Genomic DNA, 17,479 nt, shown 5'->3' on the forward strand with positions numbered 1-17,479 from the left:
GAAAGAGAGGAGCTGTCCTGGTTTATAAACCCTTGTGAAATGGCACTTGAGGCAGATTAACTTTCAAAAACAGAATAAAAAAATTATTAAAAACAGGCAGGGAATATATAAAGAAGATTCAAAGTATAGAGGATGCTGAGATAAAGGTTTCTAATATATACAAAATTGAGAGTTTTGAACGTACAAGAGTTATTGAGCTTAATTTCTGAGTTTCAAGTTCTTTTCAATGAGAGGTTTTTGCTTATTATATATTTCAGCTGTTACACAGAATCTTGAATACAGTTTCTTAGAAAAGAGCTTTGTCTTAGTGCTTCTTGGTTTCTCGCTTCAAAGATCTAGGTTTTCCGTTAGCTATTACAATTTTTCACTAACTCCTGAGGTATCTAAGCGTCTCCCTTTATTACAGACCAGGGTTCTCTTCCCAACCCCTTTTACTGGCAGAAAGTTATTCTCCTTGTCCCTAAGAAGCAATAACTCCTTTTACTATTTGAATTGTATGGGAGTTCTCTCTAATTACCCAGATCTTGTGCCAAATCCTTCTCCAGTGTCCATCGTCTATATAAAGCTGCTCTGTAGCTTTCTTGACTGAGAATCTAAATTCTTCCTCAGAGTAGTTCTAATATATTTAAGACAATGGATTCATTTCAGCATCCCCCATATTTGGCCGTGTTGAGAATTAGATATATTGATAATACGTTAAACAATAATAAATTATTAAAGACTTCAGTATTTTCAGTGTTATAAAATTTAGTTCATTATCCGAACATACTGTTTGTCCTACCTGTTGTGACTCTGAGAGAATTTCTGTTCATTCTGTTCACTTTCTTTTGTTTACTACAGAAATTTTTTTCTACCTTCAACTTCTATTTTTTCCACCTCTCAGACAGTGAAAATTAAATATACATGTGCTATGGTGGCATAGGGTTGCATTGACTAGTTAAAGTTCTCTTCATTGTTTTTCAGGACAAAGACCAGGAGGTTAGTCAATTAGTTCCTTTTCCAGTTATGCCCAAGATGGACTTCTAGATCCTGTTCTGAAGTTGTGACAGTACCATTTTGTTATATTTATATAAATATAACAAAATGGCCCTGTTACAATTCAGTTAATTAGTTTCATTTGAGGCTTATGGGGAAGATATTTTGCTTCCTCCCCGTAAGCTAAAAAGGTCAAGGAAAAATAAAGGAGTATGTGGGCTGTAAATAATAACAAATCTTTTAAAGCTGTAGAATATCTTAGTTGGAAATCTTCCCAGATCTTAGTGAGACAGACTCGGGACTGCAAAACTTCCTTTTCCCAAGGATCCAGAGCTTTCTTGGCTTGCCCACAATTTCCTGGAGGCTTTAAAATCACCATCTAAGGATAGCTCTGACTAACATTAATGTCCATGACTTGGATAAAAGTAGACTTAAATAGAGCTCATTCTGTGTATGCATAGAATCTCATTCTGTATTATGCATTACTTTAAAACTTTAAAACTTAATGCTTTTTTTTTCAGACATTCTCCATTGATGTTCCTAATTGTCAACTAATTGCTGAATAAGGCAGAGAGGAGTATGCCCATCATTAACAAATAGTCACGAATAATTAATTATGCTGTCTTTAATTCTAGGTCTTTTAAAAATATTTTTAACATATTCCATGGAGTAGCCATACTAGCCTGTTGCAACAACAAAAAAAATGAGTAATCTTTTGCGACCTTAAAGACTAATAAACATATTGTGACACAACATTTGGCTCCCTCATTAGACCTTTCTCTGTGCTAAATGTAGTGTCTATACCCTGCCCTTGTAGGGTTTGCCTTCTAGACGAGGCAGACCTACATTCACCTTATCATGGCCACTGCTGAAGAACAGTCCACACATACATTTTTACTTTCCCAAATGTTCAAATGTGAACACCTTCATGTAACAGAATTCTGCAACTTTATACTAAGGTTGGCTTCTGTATCAGAGGACTGGAAGCAATGTTCCCTCTAAACTGTGGAGTCTTGTGAGCAAAAGTTCTATTTTGTGAGCTACTGGCATTAAAATTGTGAGCGAGCAATTTGGCTACTGCATAAATTAATTTGCTCTGGAACTATCCTTCCTGAGCTAAGACAAAAATGTATGAGCCAGAGGCTAAAAAAACTGTGAGCTAGCTCACACTAACTTAGCTTAGAGGGAACACTGACTGGAAGATACTCCATGTAATGCCAACCTCTGAAAAAGGGGGAGCCAGGAAATTATAGTCTTACCAGCCTAAACTTCAGATAAATTGGTGGGAAATGTTATTAAAGCTAGACCTATTTCTCAAACAAGAGTCCAGGGATGCTTGGGGGTTTGTGGAGGATACTTGAGTCTTTTGAAAGAGCAGAGAGCAGGCCTTCCTTATGCTCATCTAGCTAATACAAAAATAAGCCCCTCTCAATTTTATTATTTTATTTATGCCTCCCAGCCCTAGCCCCAAAAGGCAGTCCAGAAGGACACCATGATTGATGGTATTATTAAGGCACTATCAGTTCACCTTGGAGGAGAGAAAACTTTAGATACCTAGGCATTTTAATCTCAGGTAATTAAAACTTCAGGATGCAACAGAACCTTAATCCATTGATTTTAAAAACTGAAAGGGATTTCAGTAACTGGGCCAAGTACAAAATATTGTGGATGGGTCATGTCTCTTTAGATGAAAATACTACCGAAGATCTTATTTGTTGTAGTAGCACTTCCTCTGGCAGTTAGCCATTCCATTCTAACACAAATTCAATCAATGTTTACTAAATTTCTATGTCAGAATGAGAAGCCCTGGATCAGTAATCAGATACTGCAACAGACATGGGCCAACAGACCCCCAAGCATAGAAAGATATTACTTTGCCTCAAGATTAGCAGCACTCATCAGTTGGTTTGGTACAGATTACAGTCAGGCAATCTGGGAAGTGGAGCCATATGGAATACATTGCTCTGAATTTGGAAAGAAAAAAGAAACAGAGCAGACCCTGGTACTAATTGTGTTCATACAGCACAGATAACGGTCTGAGATAACTGCAAAAAGCACTTTCTCCCGGCATGTCAGTTATATGTCATAATGAATTTGCAAAAGCATTCAGACTTCGTAATCTTGAGGTTTGGGGAAATCTAGAATTTACATGAATAGTTGACTTTGGCCCTTTCTCCATGCATTTTTACCCCGCTGTTTCGCTGTCCCCGATCCTGTTTGTCTTTATTCTGGATTCAGTGCTTGTAATTCTGCACCTCCAGTTTTCCCCCTGAAGTTGCAAAATATCCGGATTATGTATTCTGCATTACTCTGAGAATGACTGGATCAGACCGTAGGAGAATGCCAAGTGAATCTTGTCCCATCAATTCAATCATGGGCGGCATACTCCTGGTGTCCATGCGCCAGCCTTCCACGCAGTGTTTTCCTCCATTCCCCATCAGTAAAATGGAGTAGCCATTTAGGGACAATGGCCATGCAGGAATCAGAGTACTCTGTGTGTGTCAACAGTACTAAAAAGCATTAATGCATGGTCCTGAAGTACATCGAAACAAGTGTGATGGTAGATTTTGCGTTATACAGAAAACAAAGAAAACATTTGCTAAAAGTGGCTGGAATCAGGGGGAATGACATTCAGAGATTTTGGATAACATGTGAGGTATCTGTGGGCCTCTCTACATGTTGCAGCTGTGGTTCAATACCCACTATGTCCCCAGAGGGAAGCTGTTCCCAGACTCGAAAAACAAGCCTTTCCACCCACCCCCATACATTTTGAAAATTCACTGCATTGTCTGCCAAGGCTTACACACCTTTCACAGGGTTGGGGGGGAAGTCACCATGATAGACTCAAACATGAAGTGAAAACCAATGAACCAAAGAAGGGGTAATGCAGTGGCATTGCTTGTGCGCTGCTTAAGGATGCAGGGCGGCAGAAAGATACCCTCGCCAGATGGCTGCCATGGAAGAAGAAGAAGAGGAGGAGGAGGAGATTGGATTTATACCCCGCCCTTCACTTGGAGTCTCAGAGCGGCTTACAAACTCTTTCCTGCCCCCCCACAACAAACACCCTGTGAGGTGGGTGGGGCTGAGAGAACTCTGACACAAACTGCTCTTTCAGGAACAGCTGTGCCAGAGCTTGTGACTGACCCAAGGTCACATCAGCAGGTGCAAGTGGAGGAATGGGGAATCAAACCCAGTTCTCCCAGATTAGAGTCCACACACCTAACCACTACAACAAATGGGCTCTGCCACACTTCAAAGCCTGTTCCAGCCTGGACGTGAGTATACTCGCCAATGCAAATCACTCCCACAGGGTGCTCAGTCGCACTCCCTGGTGACGGGTCCATAGTGGGCAGGACTGCATCATTGTGGATGGAGGCATGGCCTACAATGGCCCCTTAAGGGCAGGGATGAGAACTCCAAAAGGTTTCTTCTGCATTAGAACTACTCCAGAGTGGAACTGGGGGGTGGGGGGGAGTCCACAGCAAAACAGCATTCAGAAAATCCAGGGAAATAGTGGAAGGAAACCGAACAGAGAGCTGAGCAATGTAGAAATAAAATATAACCCAGAAGAAATGCAGAGTGAACCTCGGAAGCAATGCAGAATTGAAAATATACAGTGAGTCAAAAGTGGGAGGCAATGTGAGTGTGGGGAATAACCCAGTGCAGAAAGGGCCTCTGTCAAGGACCACTCAAGTCCTTTGTGGATCTCCAGTGAGAGAGTGGCAAAACTCCCCTGCCTTTTTTAAGTACTTGTACATTCGGTGAATATCTTCGGCCCCCTGAATAAGTTTGTATCCATCCTAGACCAACCAATAAAACAGAAACAGTTGGAACCTACAATACATGGATTGTTAGCAGAGTTAGGGGGGGGAATACCAAAATAGGTGGGGAAAAGACCCATTAATAAGTATTTCAGAGGTTCTTTGGAGTAAATTCCACATAGCTATCTAAACAGCATGTGTCAACGTGGAGACAACAGGGAACATATTAAAAATTACTCCTGCAAGAGTAGCTAAGATCTCACCTACGATTTATAATAATAGCAGCAGAGGCATTATAATACATGTTTGATGGCAGTGTCCGTAAGCATATACATCTGGACCATTATATTTAAAGGGATTAATGCAATGACGGGGTTTGGGATACTTCAAGATCCCTAACATTGTTCTGAAGGCGTACAGGAGGAAACAAAATATTTACTTTAAAATTTCCTGATGACAGCAAGGCAACTACTCGCACAAGCCTGGAAGCAGAAAACATTGCCTGAATTAGATGCACAGTCTCACAAGATATGACAGATTGTTTTAATGAACAAAATGCCTTTGTACAAGGAAATGTGAAAAGAGAAAAGTAAGGCCAAGGAGAAATTCATTGAAAATTGGTATCTCTTTATTCTGTATTGGAATAAAAATAAAACTAAGGAACAAGTAAAAGAAACCATTCCGAAATAGATTTGATTGAGAAACTCCTAGGTACATCAGTATGGGTTGATTTAGAGTCAAGTGTTCTTACCATTTTATTCAATTAGTATTGTTTAGTCGCAGCCTCCAAGTATACCATGAAAATTGATCATTAAATTTATCTGTCAATTTGTTTATTTATGGCACCTGGTATTTTTGGCAACTGTGTGACAGAGTGTTGGACTGGATGGGCCATTGGCCTGGTCCAACATTGGCTTCTCTTATGTTCTCTTTTGTTCTTATGTTCACTGTATAACATTACTTAGTTCTCTCAGAGGTGTTCTTGAAAAAGAACTGTTTCTGTCAGAGCTCTCTGAGCCCCATCTACCTCACAGGCAGTGTTCCCTCTAAGCTGAGTTAGTGTGAGCTAGCTCACAGTTTTTTAGCCTCCGGCTCACAGATTTTAGTCTTGGCTCAGGAAGGAGGGCTCCAGAACACACTAATTTATGCAGTAGCCAAATCAGCTGCTCACAACTTTAATGCCAGTAGCTCACAAAGTAGAATTTTTGCTCACAGGACTCTACAGCTTAGAGGGAAAAGGAGGGTGTCTGTTGTAGGGAGGGGGAGGGGAAGGCGTTTGTAAGCCGCTCTGAGACTCGTTTGGGTAGTGAAGGGCGGGGTATAAATCCAATCTTTTCTTCTTCTTCTAATACTTTTTGGGTAAAGGCAGAGCTTAACCAAGAAAAATGAGAAAGGGTGTGTTTATATAGCTTTATGGTAGTTCAGAGTACATACCATAGATGTAGTAACCGGGAACTATTTTGTTGTGTTTTTTTTAGCTGCTATTTTGTGCTCAGCTCCTTGCAGAAGCCCAGTGCTTAGTTTCACATTCTTGAGCCTGAAAAGTGCTGATAAGGCCACCTGCAGACCATTAGCTTTTGGTTGCCTAGCATTGACTCCGTGAAGATTTGTTTTTTGGAATGGCCTTGGACAGCTGAGGCTGGTTGGGGTTCCCATGCAACCACCAAGCATGTGAATGTCAATCAGTTCGACCTTCAATTACATCTGTCCAATGCTTCATTTACATATGTCAAACTCCCCTGACTGGTGTATTGGGATCAAGTGAACCTGGTTGCAAGGTCCAATTAGTGCCTATGGTCGGGTGTTTCCAGAAATGGCTAAAAATGAAGTCTTTTCCTTGGCTAACGTTAGACCTGTAGCTAGTTATGCTACAGGGGCTATTGTTTTTCCATTGGGGGAAGCCCTGAACCTCTGCTGGAGGAACGGAGATTTGTGGTCTGCCCTGCCGAACTGCTGTAAGCAGTTTGCTCTTTGTATGTCAAGAATTGCTGTGGATAACTGCTGCTGTAATATCCAAGGTAACTTAGTTAGAGATATTAAAAACCTTTTTTATTTTCTGTTCACTTAGTATGTTGGTATTGCTTTGCACCATAAATAAAACTTTTAGTTACATACCTGTTTGGTCTGTTTCTGTCTGGGGTTTGCAGAAGGCTTTTTCTAGTTGCCTTTTTGGTCCTACCAATAGTATATGTGTGGAACTCTGACTCTGGAGAGGGTTTGGATTTCTGCTCAAAGTCCTCAAGGAAGCAGGGTTGGCCTGGCCTTGCATTTCTGGATGAAACAGGTCTGGTGGCAGCCTATCGTGGTTTAGGAGCAAGAGAAACGTGATTCCTGGTTTTGTTAATAATAGTCAGAGTGCTCTGCCTGTCAGGGCTCCAGCCCAACCTCCTGCCGGGTTGGCCAAGGAGTGTTTGAGGTCTGGTGGTAACTGCCTGGCAGTGGCACTGCAATAGAGATTTTTGAAAGTCTTATGATCATTGCATCACTTTCTATACTGAAACAGGATGTGATGCCCATGTGCTGTCCCCCCCCCCCATATTCCCCCTGTCACTCCACTGAGCAAGGGTGGGGGACAGGGAGCATCCCTGGGAGGTCCTCCACTATTACCGAGTAAGCAGTAACCCTAGTCCCATTTGCCTGAACCTTGCACCAGTCACTGTTTCTCATTGTGACCTACCCACCAGGTTGTAAGGGTCAAATGTAGGAGGAAAGAACAATGTACAGCACTTGAACTCCTCAGAAGGGCAGAATAAAAATATAATAGATGAATTAATCTGCTACTGCTGGTTGATTTTCTCTATAGTACTCAGGCACATTATGTGAGTTATTTTTTAAAATTAAGATTGTTATTGTTTCCACACACAAAAGCATAGCAAACAAGCCTCATGTGGCCCACACCCCTCCCTCTTCCCTAATGTGTCCTATTAAGCAGGTATTGACTCCCCATCCACTTCCCTCCCTCAGAGGTGTCATTTTCCCTCTGTTTTTCTTTCCATTTATGACTGAGCCACCCTAGATATACGTTTTCTTCTTTCCTGGCTGTCCCACCCTCTCACAGTATATTTTGGCTGTTGCCTCAGCCCGGGAACCTGAAGGAAGGATCAGGAGTCCCCTTTATCTTAAACTTAAATGGTACTCAAGGCTTTTTTGAAATTCCAAATTAACAAAATATTTTATTCAATGTAGAGGGGAAAGGTCAGGTGAAATCAGGGGTAACAATTTCTGAGGTAACTCAATATAGAACTCTGGAGTAAAACGATATATGCACAGACGTTTGTTCATATGTTTCAGGCTATTGTGAGTTTCATAAGCTTTTACCGGTGACTTGGGATCTTTAAGATGAGAGACTTTTGTTCCAATGTTTCCCAAACACTCCAGTACACTTTCTTTGAGCATTAACTGGCTCTTTTGGTTTCTAGAAGGCTGGGACACTCTACCCAGTACCCAAACCCCTTCTTTAAACACACCAATAACTCTTCTTAGTTTTAATCGACTCTTAAGATTTCACAAGACAGTCTCTAATCACACCAGACTCAGAAACACCAGATCTCTCCACTCTTCAGAGCTATCTCCCTGTTTTACTGGGCAGGGAAAATTCTTCTCTCTCTAGAAGATCTATCCCCTTTTCTTGGCCCTAATGGGAGTCCTTGCCTAACTACCCACTCTTCCTTGTCAGCTTTCCCACAAGTCTTTGTGTTAAACTGCTCTCAGTCAGGGCTGAATTCTGAATGAATTCTCAGCATCCAGTTCAGAGAAGTCTTTCTCTGCTCAACTGCTAACCAATCTATCTTGGAGCAGCCTGTCACTCAAAGGCTCTCTGGGTCTGTGAGGAATTAACCTTTCATAGTCCTTTAACTGTTTGTACAGCACTTCTAAGCTTTTAAAAGTGCAGTCCATCACAGCGGGAGGGAGGGAGAGAGAGAAAGAGGGAAGGAAGGAAGGAAGGAAGGAAGGAAGGAAGGAAGGAAGGAAGGAAGGAAGGAAGGAAAGAAAGAAAGAAAGAAAGAAAGAAAGAAAGAAAGAAAGAAAGAAAGAGAAATGTAGGACAGGAGTATGGATTAGGAAAGTAAGGTGCAACATTATGGATTCAATTAAACAGGGAATAAAGGTGAGGAGATATCATTGCTCAAATAGGTAAAAGAATTCATGCCAAATGGAGGTGAAGGTTTTGGGAGATTCTCCTGTTACGTACTATTCCCTCTTTTGTACAAAGGTGTAGCATATCATTGGTCCAGAGATCTAGAGAAGGAGATACTTGAGATTTCCAGTACTGTAAAATGATTCGCTTAGCAACTAAAGCTGTCCTTTGGATCCAAAATATGTGGTATTTAAAGAGTGCCCACAGAGTTGGTATATATCCTAGGATTAGATTATTGGCTGTGAAATCTAAATTAGCAACTAATGTAAGATTGATCCTGGATATAAGCTCCTGCCAGAAATGTGTGATTTTAGAGCAATTCCAATACATATGAATGAGGTTAGCTCCATGCTTCTGGCAATGCTAACAGGAATCATTCTCAATGAGACCAATGTGATAAAATTTAATAGGGTACCAGTACACTCACAAGAGAGTTTTTGATGGATAAGCCTTAGTCGTAAATCCACAGGGGCAGATTTAATGGCTTTTAGTGCAGTTTGCCATTGGGTTGGTTGAATCGGAGTACTCAGTTCTAGGTTCCACTGGTAGCAGATATAATTCAAATTAAATTTGGTTTGGTATCTTAGAAAGTTTTGTATAAGGATGGGTTGCCTAGGAAGGGTTTCTTAGGATGGAAGTAGACAAAACAATGTGCGTGAGGGGGTTCTGAGGCTGATAGTGCCACAGTGATAGTGAAACAGTTTAAACAGTTAGAGGACTGTCTCCAAATGTGCCCAAGAGCGAAATATACACAGTTGTGCTGTGTTGAACCAAATCCAGTAGAAATGAGGCCCAGATGTCCATGGACTGGGCCTGTAGAGGCTTGGAGCTCACTCAGACATGCTGTGTACAGCTCAGAGGCTCTGCCCCACTCCTGTTGTGTGAGTTATTTGCAAATTTGTCATAACTCTTTGGTGCTTTATATTTTCCCATGATTTTAAAAAATATATTATTTCACAATTGATCTTTGTGTCAGAACAATTGCTCTGTCCCTGAACTGGATTGTTTTCACTTTTTGAATTTACTAGGTTGTTTTGTTTGTTGTGCAGCAGACTAATATATTTCAGTTTCCCTTGGAATTTAAAGCTCTTAGGTTTTGAATGAGAGACATGTCAGTACATTCGACTGAACAGTGCAGGCTGCAAATTACATCTTCTCCTAGAAGTGATTATCAAATTGTTGGTATTGTTCATTTTTACAGCCAGTGTCTCTGATTAAATCCTAACCTGTGCATGAAAAATCACTAGAAATATATCACCAATTGCTAGACATTTATTTTGAAACAAAGACATCTTTTCTTGTATTAGACAAATACTGAAGTGTACACATTAATTAAATATTTTGTGAAGTAGAATCATGGGTTTCATCTGCTTCTGAACGACACCAGCCATAACTCAAAAAAGCTATTTAGGACACAAAAACAGGATTTTGTTTGTGTTGCAGATAATTTATCGGTCTCATAATACAGCTTCATAATATCCATGTTCATTGTTCCAGCAAAGATATTCCAAGCTTTTCTTCTGTTTTAATGCCACTCCTAAAATTTTTATTATTTTTAGATATTACAGTTGATAACTATATCAGACAAGCAGGAACCTACAAGGACTTGCAGGAGACATCTTATTTTCACCTCCCCCACTATTTCCTCTTTCTCTTTCCTGAAAGCCCCATAGACTCTCCCCTTTTCCTGATTCTTTCTCTCCTTAGGGTTGCCAGTACCAGGTTGGGAAATTCCTGGAGATGTTGGGGGGTGGGTTGAACCTTGGGTGGGAGGTTTGATGAGGGAAATAACCTCAGCAGGGTATAATGTAGGCTTGCCAAGTCCCCCCAGGGGGGTGGGAAAATCCCTGCCCCAGAGGCCCATTTCCCCATTGCCGGCGGATTGGGCCCCGGGGGGAACCACCCCCTGATGTGCGCGTCACCAGGAAGTGACGTTAGGATGCCGGGCATGCTGGGCGCGGGGCCACGACCATCTGAGGGAAAACTCTATGGTTTTCCCTCCAGTGGTTGTGGCCCCGCCCCCAGCGTGCCCGGCGTCGTAACGTCACTTCCGAGTGACGTACATTCGCTCTCCATTCGCCACCCCGGAGTCCCCCGCTGCGGCTGAGAAACGACGTGGCAACCCTAGTATAATGCCACAGAGTCTACCCTCCAAAGGATCAATTTTCCACAGGGGAACTGATCTCTGTCATCTGAGGATCAGTTGTAATGCCAGGTGATCTCCAGACCCAATGTGGGGGTTGGCAACCCTAGTGCCCCTGGAGGAAATGGCTGCTTTGGAGGATGGAGTCTATGGCATTATACCCTTTTGAAGTCCTTCCCCTCCTCAAACCCCGCCCTCTCCGGGCTTCCCCCCCCAACCTAGAGTTGGTAAACCTTTCTCATTCACCAGTCACCTACCTCTATCTGCCCATCTGTCTTAAGCATTCTCCCCTTGGCAACCTCTACCTAGGAAAACTCTGGCCCAGTTTTGTGGTGCTGGCTACTGGGCTAGGCCCATGTGCATGTTAGAGGACCTTCAAGGAATTGTAGGATTGCCAGCCCCCCCAGTCTGAGTGGGGATCCCCCCCCCTCCTCCCCGCTCTCGGCCAGCTGGCTGGCAAGGGGAAACCCCACCGGCAAATGCTCTGAAACTTGATGCAATGACATTACCCGGCAGTGACGTCGTGTTGCAACGCTCTAGTTTTGGGGCAAAACTCAATGGTAAAATTGGGCTCAAATCATAGAGTTTTGCCCAGAAAACTAGAGCATCACTTTGCAGCGACATTGGCACACTGACATCACATCCAGGTGATGTCATCGTGCCACACGCAGAATCTCCAGGAAAGGCCCTTCGTTCCCTCCACCGGCAGAAAGGTAGGACCTGGCAACTCTAAGGACTTGTGGGATGGCACCTCTATCCCCCTTTCCACACTATTTCCTCTTTCTCTTCCCCTAGCAACCCCTATATCCTCTTCCCTTTTCCTGCCTCATTCTCTCCTTCTCAGCCATTCATGAACCTAGCTTTTATCTGCCTCCCATCTTGAGCTTTACATATTTTCTTCATTTTTACCCCACTTTTCTCCACAGTGGGGACCAAAGCAGCTTAAATTATTCTTCTCTCCTTTTTATCCACACAAAAACTTTGTGAGATAAGTTAGACTGAAAGTGTCTGGTTCAAAGTCATGCAGAGAGCTTCCACAGCAAGATGGGAATTCAAACCTGGGTCTCCCAGACCCTAATCTGATGCTCTAACTGCTATACAACACTGTCCTTCATAGGGTGGTTGCTGTTTATGAATAGCAAGCAGCCGGGTCTAGGTGAGTCATGCAAGTTGGGTTGTAAAGAGTCACCCAGAAGTTGCTATCATGCTTAGGGTTGCCAACCTCCAGGTGGGACCTAGAGATCTCCCACCCAGAATTACAACTGAACTCCAGATGACAGAGATATGCCCCCTGTAGAAAATGGCTGCTCTGGAGGGTGGAATCTATGGCATTATATCCAGCTGAGGCCTCTCCTCTCCCATAACCCTGCTTTTCTCAGACTCCAACACAAAATCTCCAGGAGTTTCCCAACCTGGAGCGGGCAACCCTAGCCAGTCCTGGCCCCAATGAGTCCTCAAAAGCTAAAATAGACCTGGAAAGGGTTCCCGCCCCCTGCCTTTTACTGACAGAACCAAGCAGACTGCCTAACAACGGCCACTGGGGGAATCTGTTGCTTAAAGCTATAGGTGCTCTGTTTATCATTCGGGTGGTTTTTGGTTTTTTGTTTGTTTTTAGATTTGAGATTTTAATGCAAACCTGGGGCATTGTTCAGGTTTGTAGAAAGATCTGTCTTGCCTGTTCACCACTCTGGTCTCTGGATTTAAGTATCCTCAGATTCAGCTATTAGTATATAGATTAAAAACATGCTTCAAAGCAAAAATGTATACTGGATGGCCATTTTTTCATATATATAATACAAGCTTATTGATACAAATACAGTCTCAAACTAGGGCAAAATGATAAAATATTAACCTGCATTGCAGAATTTAAAATTCCTGCCTGCTGTTATTCCAGGTGTTCTTGCATTCACTCATATGATATTTTTACTGTTAAATCAGATGGCCGTAATATTTGATTGACAATGCAGTAACTTGCACATATCCAGCCTCCATTTAAAATCCACTTGAATAAGAAAGCTGCTGTTAGCTGTTAAGCTGCTATTACATTCACCTGACCTTGTGGTTAGCATCCCCCCATATGTCAATTATCAGTGTGTATCTTTTACATGGTGATTTGTTTACACTTTCTCTTCTTTACCATTGATTGGATTGGTCTGTTTCTTCCTTTTCTTTTATCAATAGTGAATTGTCCCTACATCCTCTTTTACTTTTTCCATTTTTCACATGTACTTGTTTTTCCCCACATTCCCCACTAGGAAGTATGTACATCATTAAAGCAGGGAATGGAGGGAAGCAGTCTTACCACACATTCAGTATGTAAAGAATATGTGATAATAACTCACATAGATTCAGTCCCTCCCACACATCTTTCCTCACAAGGAGAAGCAGAGCTCTATAGGTATTTCAACCTAAGTTTAAAAAATAAAAATCACAAATTGAAAAGCATTTATTCATACTGTAGTGTATCCAGCCCTGACAAGGCCGGGCATGTCCGGACTTGCCCAGGGAAAAAACCTCAAGCTTCGCGCCTAAAGACAATGGGTCAGTAGGATCCTAGACCGGCCCAATCAGAGGGCTAGGTCCCAGACTGTAAATAGCCTATCGGAAAGTGGGGGTGTGTTATGGTGGTGGGTCCTGAGGGAATATAAACCGGCCTGTGAGCCGGCCAGCTTCGTCTTGTTCCTGACTAATAAAAGTATGCTTAGTTGAAATCACTCTCCGTCTGCATACTTTTCACATACACAGTCAAATGAAAATGAGCAGATCCTCAGATTAAAGTGAACATTCAAAATCTCTCTTGTAATCAGAGAATGGATAGGGAGAAAACTCCTAGATTACATGCACTACAACCCATGATAAAATGTTTGGGTCTTGCGCCATAAAAGAATTTACAAAACTCTAGACTCAACCATTGAATCATCAGTGCTTGCCTGACCTGGTACTGAAAAGGAGCAGAAGCATGAATGGAAATTTCCAGAGAGCCAGAACATAGGAATTCTTCTGCTTTCTGATCTTAGGGAATTATCAGGTGTGACTGAAAATGGGGGGGGAGGGGATGCACATGCCAGATCATAGCTCTGCTGTAACCTGTGGTGTGTATTGGTACTAGAGTAGAAACCATGATTTCTTTCCTGCTTCATCATCAAGTCCTTATGTGGCTTGGTATAAGGAAATCCTGAACAATGACTGTGAAGATTTTTAGGGGTTCTCATCCCCAGCTTCTCAAGAGACATGTGAGGTGGTCTGGTACTCCCATCTCTTTAAGGACCTGCCATAGTTTGTTGTGATCCACATAGTCAAAAGCTTTAGCATAGTCAATGAAGCAGAAGTAGATGTTTTTTTGGTACTCTCTTGCTTTCTCCATAATCCAGCGAATGTTGGCAATTTGATCTCTAGTTCCTCTACCTCTTCGAAACCCAGCTTGTACTTCTGGCAGTTCTCTATCCATGTACTGTTGAAGCCTAGCTTGTAGGATCTTGAGCATGACCTGGTCGCGAAGAGTCGGACTCGACTGTGCGACTGAACAACAAAATCCCCAGCTTCTCATTTTTAGGTACATTCAATAAACATAAGAACATAAGAGACGCCAGTGTTGGATCAGGCCAAAGGCCCATCCAGTCCAGCACTCTGTCACACAGTAACCAAAGATATCAGGTACCATCAGGAGGTCCACCAGTGGGGCCAGGACATTAGAAGCCCTCCCACTGTTGACCCCCCCCAAGCACCAAGAAGACAGAGCATCACTTGCCCCAGAGTCCCTTTCTATACCTTGTGGCTAATAGCCACTGATGGACCTCTGCTCCATATGCTTATCTAATTCCCTTTTGAAGCCGTCCATGCTTGTAGCCGCCACCACTTCCTGTGGCAGTGAATTCGATGTGTGAATCACTCTTTGGGTGAAGAAGTACTTCCTTTTATCCATTCTAACCCGACCGCTCAGCAATTTCATTGAGTGCCCACAAGTTAAAAAGTATATGTTAGCCATATGTGTGATTGTTATGTTGAATTTATTTTGGTATGGGCATGTTAACCTGGTTGTGTCTTATGAATAATGTTTTGGTGTTGCAGGAAATATCCAGGAAGTCATACTGCAGGAGCACTTGGAGAAAGAAGATGAGATTCTTGTTTCCCTGGCTGCGCTGAAGCAGGTATTGTGTTCGACAGAATGAAGGAGTTTTGTTTGATACATGTGTCTTATGAGTTGCTATACTTACTGTTAATTACTGTGCAGAAAGATTGTCATTCAACTACCTCCTTCCCCATGCCAGTGCTAACGCCATGGAAGTGACTCAGTACTGTCTCTGACTTCCTCTGTTTAGAAACTGGAGGGGAAGTGTCCTGGACCTTGCTTTGGCTCCTTCCAAGCTATAGAACTGTGGCTAAAACATGATGTACATATGGGAAATGGTTTTGACATCCAAACTGAGTGAAAGAACAAACTTTGGTTTCATTTTCTTGCTTCCAAACCAAGATTCTAATCCGCAGCTTGATCCTGGTTTACGGGGAAGAGAACAAGGTTTCTTGTTTTGGACATCACAACAGAATTCAGTTAGCACTTCAGTTTCTGCATCGTACGTGGGGGAGGGGGGAGCACAAGAGCCTGAGGACTTCTTAGCTTGTTTTCATCACAGACAAACTGAGATTAGTTTACGATGCCTAAAGACATCACAGAATGCATGAAGTGAATGTCAACTGAGAATCTCACGTGTACCAGCTTCATGTGATAAAGAAGTACATATAGGCAGTATCAGTGGCTGACCCACTACTCTGGGGTCCCTTCCCTCTGTACACTTGCCAGAGTATGATTACCCTGGATAGCAGGCTAGACTTTACCATTTGGTTTGATCTAGATAACTTGACCAAAGATACCTACCTGATAGTTAAGTGGATTGATTGGGGGATTGATTTAATTTTAAATAATTTCTTGTACGGCAACAAACCTTTCCTGCCCCACCTGCTATCACAGAGATGCAGTGTGGATGGACTCTTCTTACACACCATCATTCTTCCTAATACACAATATGCATTGTAGTTGGGAGGAAAGAAGTATGTGCATTTAGCGGAAATATTAGTTATGATCTGTGTATGCTCTTGCCCTTTGTCAGTGCTGCATAGCATGGTCCTTGAAAAGGCTTTAATCAACACACTGTGACTTATGTCAGTGCTTTAATTACATCTGGGGGAATTGGCATACTTGATTTTTAAAGATATATTCCATATATCTCACCATCCTTGATAGGAGATTCGTTGATGGTCTGATGCTTTAGCTTTAAAGCACAGTTGTCACTTTTGTAAGATTCCTTGAATCATTCAGGCAAATGATGGGTAAGAAGGTTGTTTATGGGGAAGTTGTTTTCATAAAACTGCCTTTAAGTGGCAGATGTTAGGTGCAGCTCAACAATGTTTTTTTCCCCCTCCTGACTCCTTGACAAACAGATCAAGGATATTCTGAAAGGTTCCCTGCGTTTCAATCAGAGCCAGCTGGAGGCGGAAGAGAATGAACAAATCACAATAGAAGATGATCACTACTGTTCCAGCAATCAGAGCAAGGGGGCAGGTGATTCTGCAGAGGAGCTTCTCATCACAAAGCAGCCCCTCCCTCCAGTGAAGCAGGTAAAGTAAATGCGTTTTTTAGAAGGATGTATTTTTATAGCTCAGAAATCAATACGAGAGAAAGACCAGCATTTCTGCCCTTAGTGTGTTCCTTGTAAGCAAGGCTCTCTGAGTTCAAGGCAACATTCCTGAGAAAATATGCAATGAATTACAACGTTAGAAGGTTTTAAAAAATAATTAAAAAAAGTTTACTATAGATTCATTTTTTAAAGAAATCTAGCAACAGAGCTTCAGCCTTCCTGTGGTGAATCTTTTGTGGGCTCGGTTCAGGTATTATTTTGTGAAACTAAGGTTCTTCTCACAGACAAAAGCACTCAAAGTCTGGTTTGCCTCAATAAATACTGGCTTAATTACTTTTATTCTGTTCATCTGTCTCTGTAAATGGGAGTGCTGATGGGTACTGCCAGAGAACAAGCCAGGATTAAGCTGGAAGTGCAGTATTCATATGTCACAGAAAGCCATAGTTAAAACCAACTTTAAACACTAATTTCAGGTATGGGATTGACAGACTCCAGCTAATGATAGTTAGTGGAATGGCCTGTGTTGGGAGAGTCACATGGCCCAATTATACCATGGTTTCACATTGTGTCAGAAGCCACAGAGTTCACATTTCTTGTTTTCACATCTCTTATTCCTTGTTACGCCCAGTTTATTCCTTCTAGCTAGTAGAATGGAATCCTATTCTATTTGCAAAAAATCCACTCACTTTGAACTGTTTATCATAGTGTTGCTTTCTACTTTTCATGTATATACAGATTTTAGAAACTTGAATGCTGTGCAGTGTTGTGAGCATCCAGTTGCATCTTTAAGATTTAATTGGGTATTCCCGCAGGAAGGGAAGTAGATCTG

General features: G+C 42.1%; 1 protein-coding gene across 1 annotated transcript in view; it reads left to right on the forward strand.

Moving 5' to 3' along the window:
- Positions 1 to 17,479, forward strand: part of LOC107106825 (TBC1 domain family member 5-like) — a 107,896-nt gene that overhangs the window by 82,523 nt on the left and 7,894 nt on the right. Inside the window, exons 9-10 of the mRNA XM_015407036.1 lie at positions 15,086 to 15,165; positions 16,454 to 16,630. Coding sequence (XP_015262522.1) covers positions 15,086 to 15,165; positions 16,454 to 16,630 — 257 coding nt within the window. The remainder of the gene's footprint in view (positions 1 to 15,085; positions 15,166 to 16,453; positions 16,631 to 17,479) is intronic.

The sequence above is a fragment of the Gekko japonicus genome, unplaced genomic scaffold (genome assembly GCF_001447785.1).
Source record: "Gekko japonicus isolate JY-2015 unplaced genomic scaffold, Gekko_japonicus_V1.1 scaffold2063, whole genome shotgun sequence".
Lineage (NCBI taxonomy): Eukaryota > Metazoa > Chordata > Lepidosauria > Squamata > Gekkonidae > Gekko > Gekko japonicus.